We start from the raw sequence: 1,130 nt of genomic DNA, 5'->3' as shown, positions 1-1,130 counted from the left end.
TAGAATATCAAAACGTTTTATAGCAATGCTTATTAGTTTTAACATTCCAACAAATTATTTTGATGATTCAATAAAAAATTATTTTCAAATCTGTTTTTAGCAAAATTTTTAGACTTTTCAACAAAATCGTTCTTTCCGTGTATATTTGTCTACGAAGAGCGTTTTATAATATTTCTAACAAATATATGCTTCCAGGTGACGATCGCGTGAACGTTCATCCTCAGTTAGCTGTGATACACACGGTCTGGCACCGTGAGCACAATCGCATCGCCGACGAGCTTGCCAGACTGAACCGGGACTGGCCGGACGAGGTTCTGTACCAGGAGGCCAGGCGCATCGTGATCGCGGAGATTCAGCACATCACGTACAAGGAGTGGCTGCCGATCCTGTTGGGCAGAAGGTTCACACGGGCCATGGGTCTCGCCACGGGGAACAATTACAGCCGCGGCTACAATTCCGATGACGAGCCGGCGGTCAGCAACGAGGCCGCCACCGCGGCACTGCGTTTCCTGAATTCGCTGATGCAGGGAGAGCTGAGGTAAGCGCTATACGCCGGAAATAAATTCTCCCGGTGATTGATAGTTATTATACCGTGCGAAAATATACAGCGAGAAAATATACGATCCTTTCCTGTTTCTAGCTTGCCGGACAATTTCCGCCAGCAGAACAAGACGCTACAGCTGGCGGAGCATTTCTTCAATCCGCGCGTAATCGAATCGGAGGAGGTGCTCGACGGATTGCTCCGCGGCCTCGCCACTCAGACCAGCCAGAGGATGGACATCAGTCTCATTCCCGACGTAAGTGCATGCAGGCGTCAAGTACTTTTTTCCTCTCCGTATTAAAAAAAAAACGCTCGTAGGGAGGAATCTCTCGTGCTAATGCATAATCGTTACTCTTGCAGATGACAAGCAAATTGTATACCAGCAATGGCAACGATCTTGGCTTGGATGCCGTCAGCCTGGACATCGAACGTGGCCGCGATCACGGCCTCCCTGGCTACAATTATTACCGTAGATATTGCGGACTTCCTGCCGCAAAGACTTTTGACGATTTCCTGGACTTCATCCCTACGGAGGTAAGCTCGAAATGAATCGCATATCCCCTTTTGCATTTTATATTATATTTTTTAT

General features: G+C 47.3%; 1 protein-coding gene across 1 annotated transcript; it reads left to right on the top strand.

Annotated features, from left to right (window-relative positions):
• Positions 1–195: 195 nt before the first annotated feature.
• Positions 196–1,075, top strand: LOC105461094 (peroxidase-like; the record flags this gene model as incomplete). The annotated part of the gene is made up of 3 exons (XM_011707581.1): positions 196–538; positions 641–797; positions 902–1,075. Coding segments are annotated over 3 exons (674 nt in total), but the record flags the coding sequence as incomplete, so codon positions are not given.
• Positions 1,076–1,130: the final 55 nt, after the last annotated feature.

This window comes from Wasmannia auropunctata, unplaced genomic scaffold (assembly GCF_000956235.1).
Source record: "Wasmannia auropunctata unplaced genomic scaffold, wasmannia.A_1.0 LD309388.1, whole genome shotgun sequence".
Lineage (NCBI taxonomy): Eukaryota > Metazoa > Arthropoda > Insecta > Hymenoptera > Formicidae > Wasmannia > Wasmannia auropunctata.
This window is presented reverse-complemented; position numbering and strand designations above follow the sequence as displayed.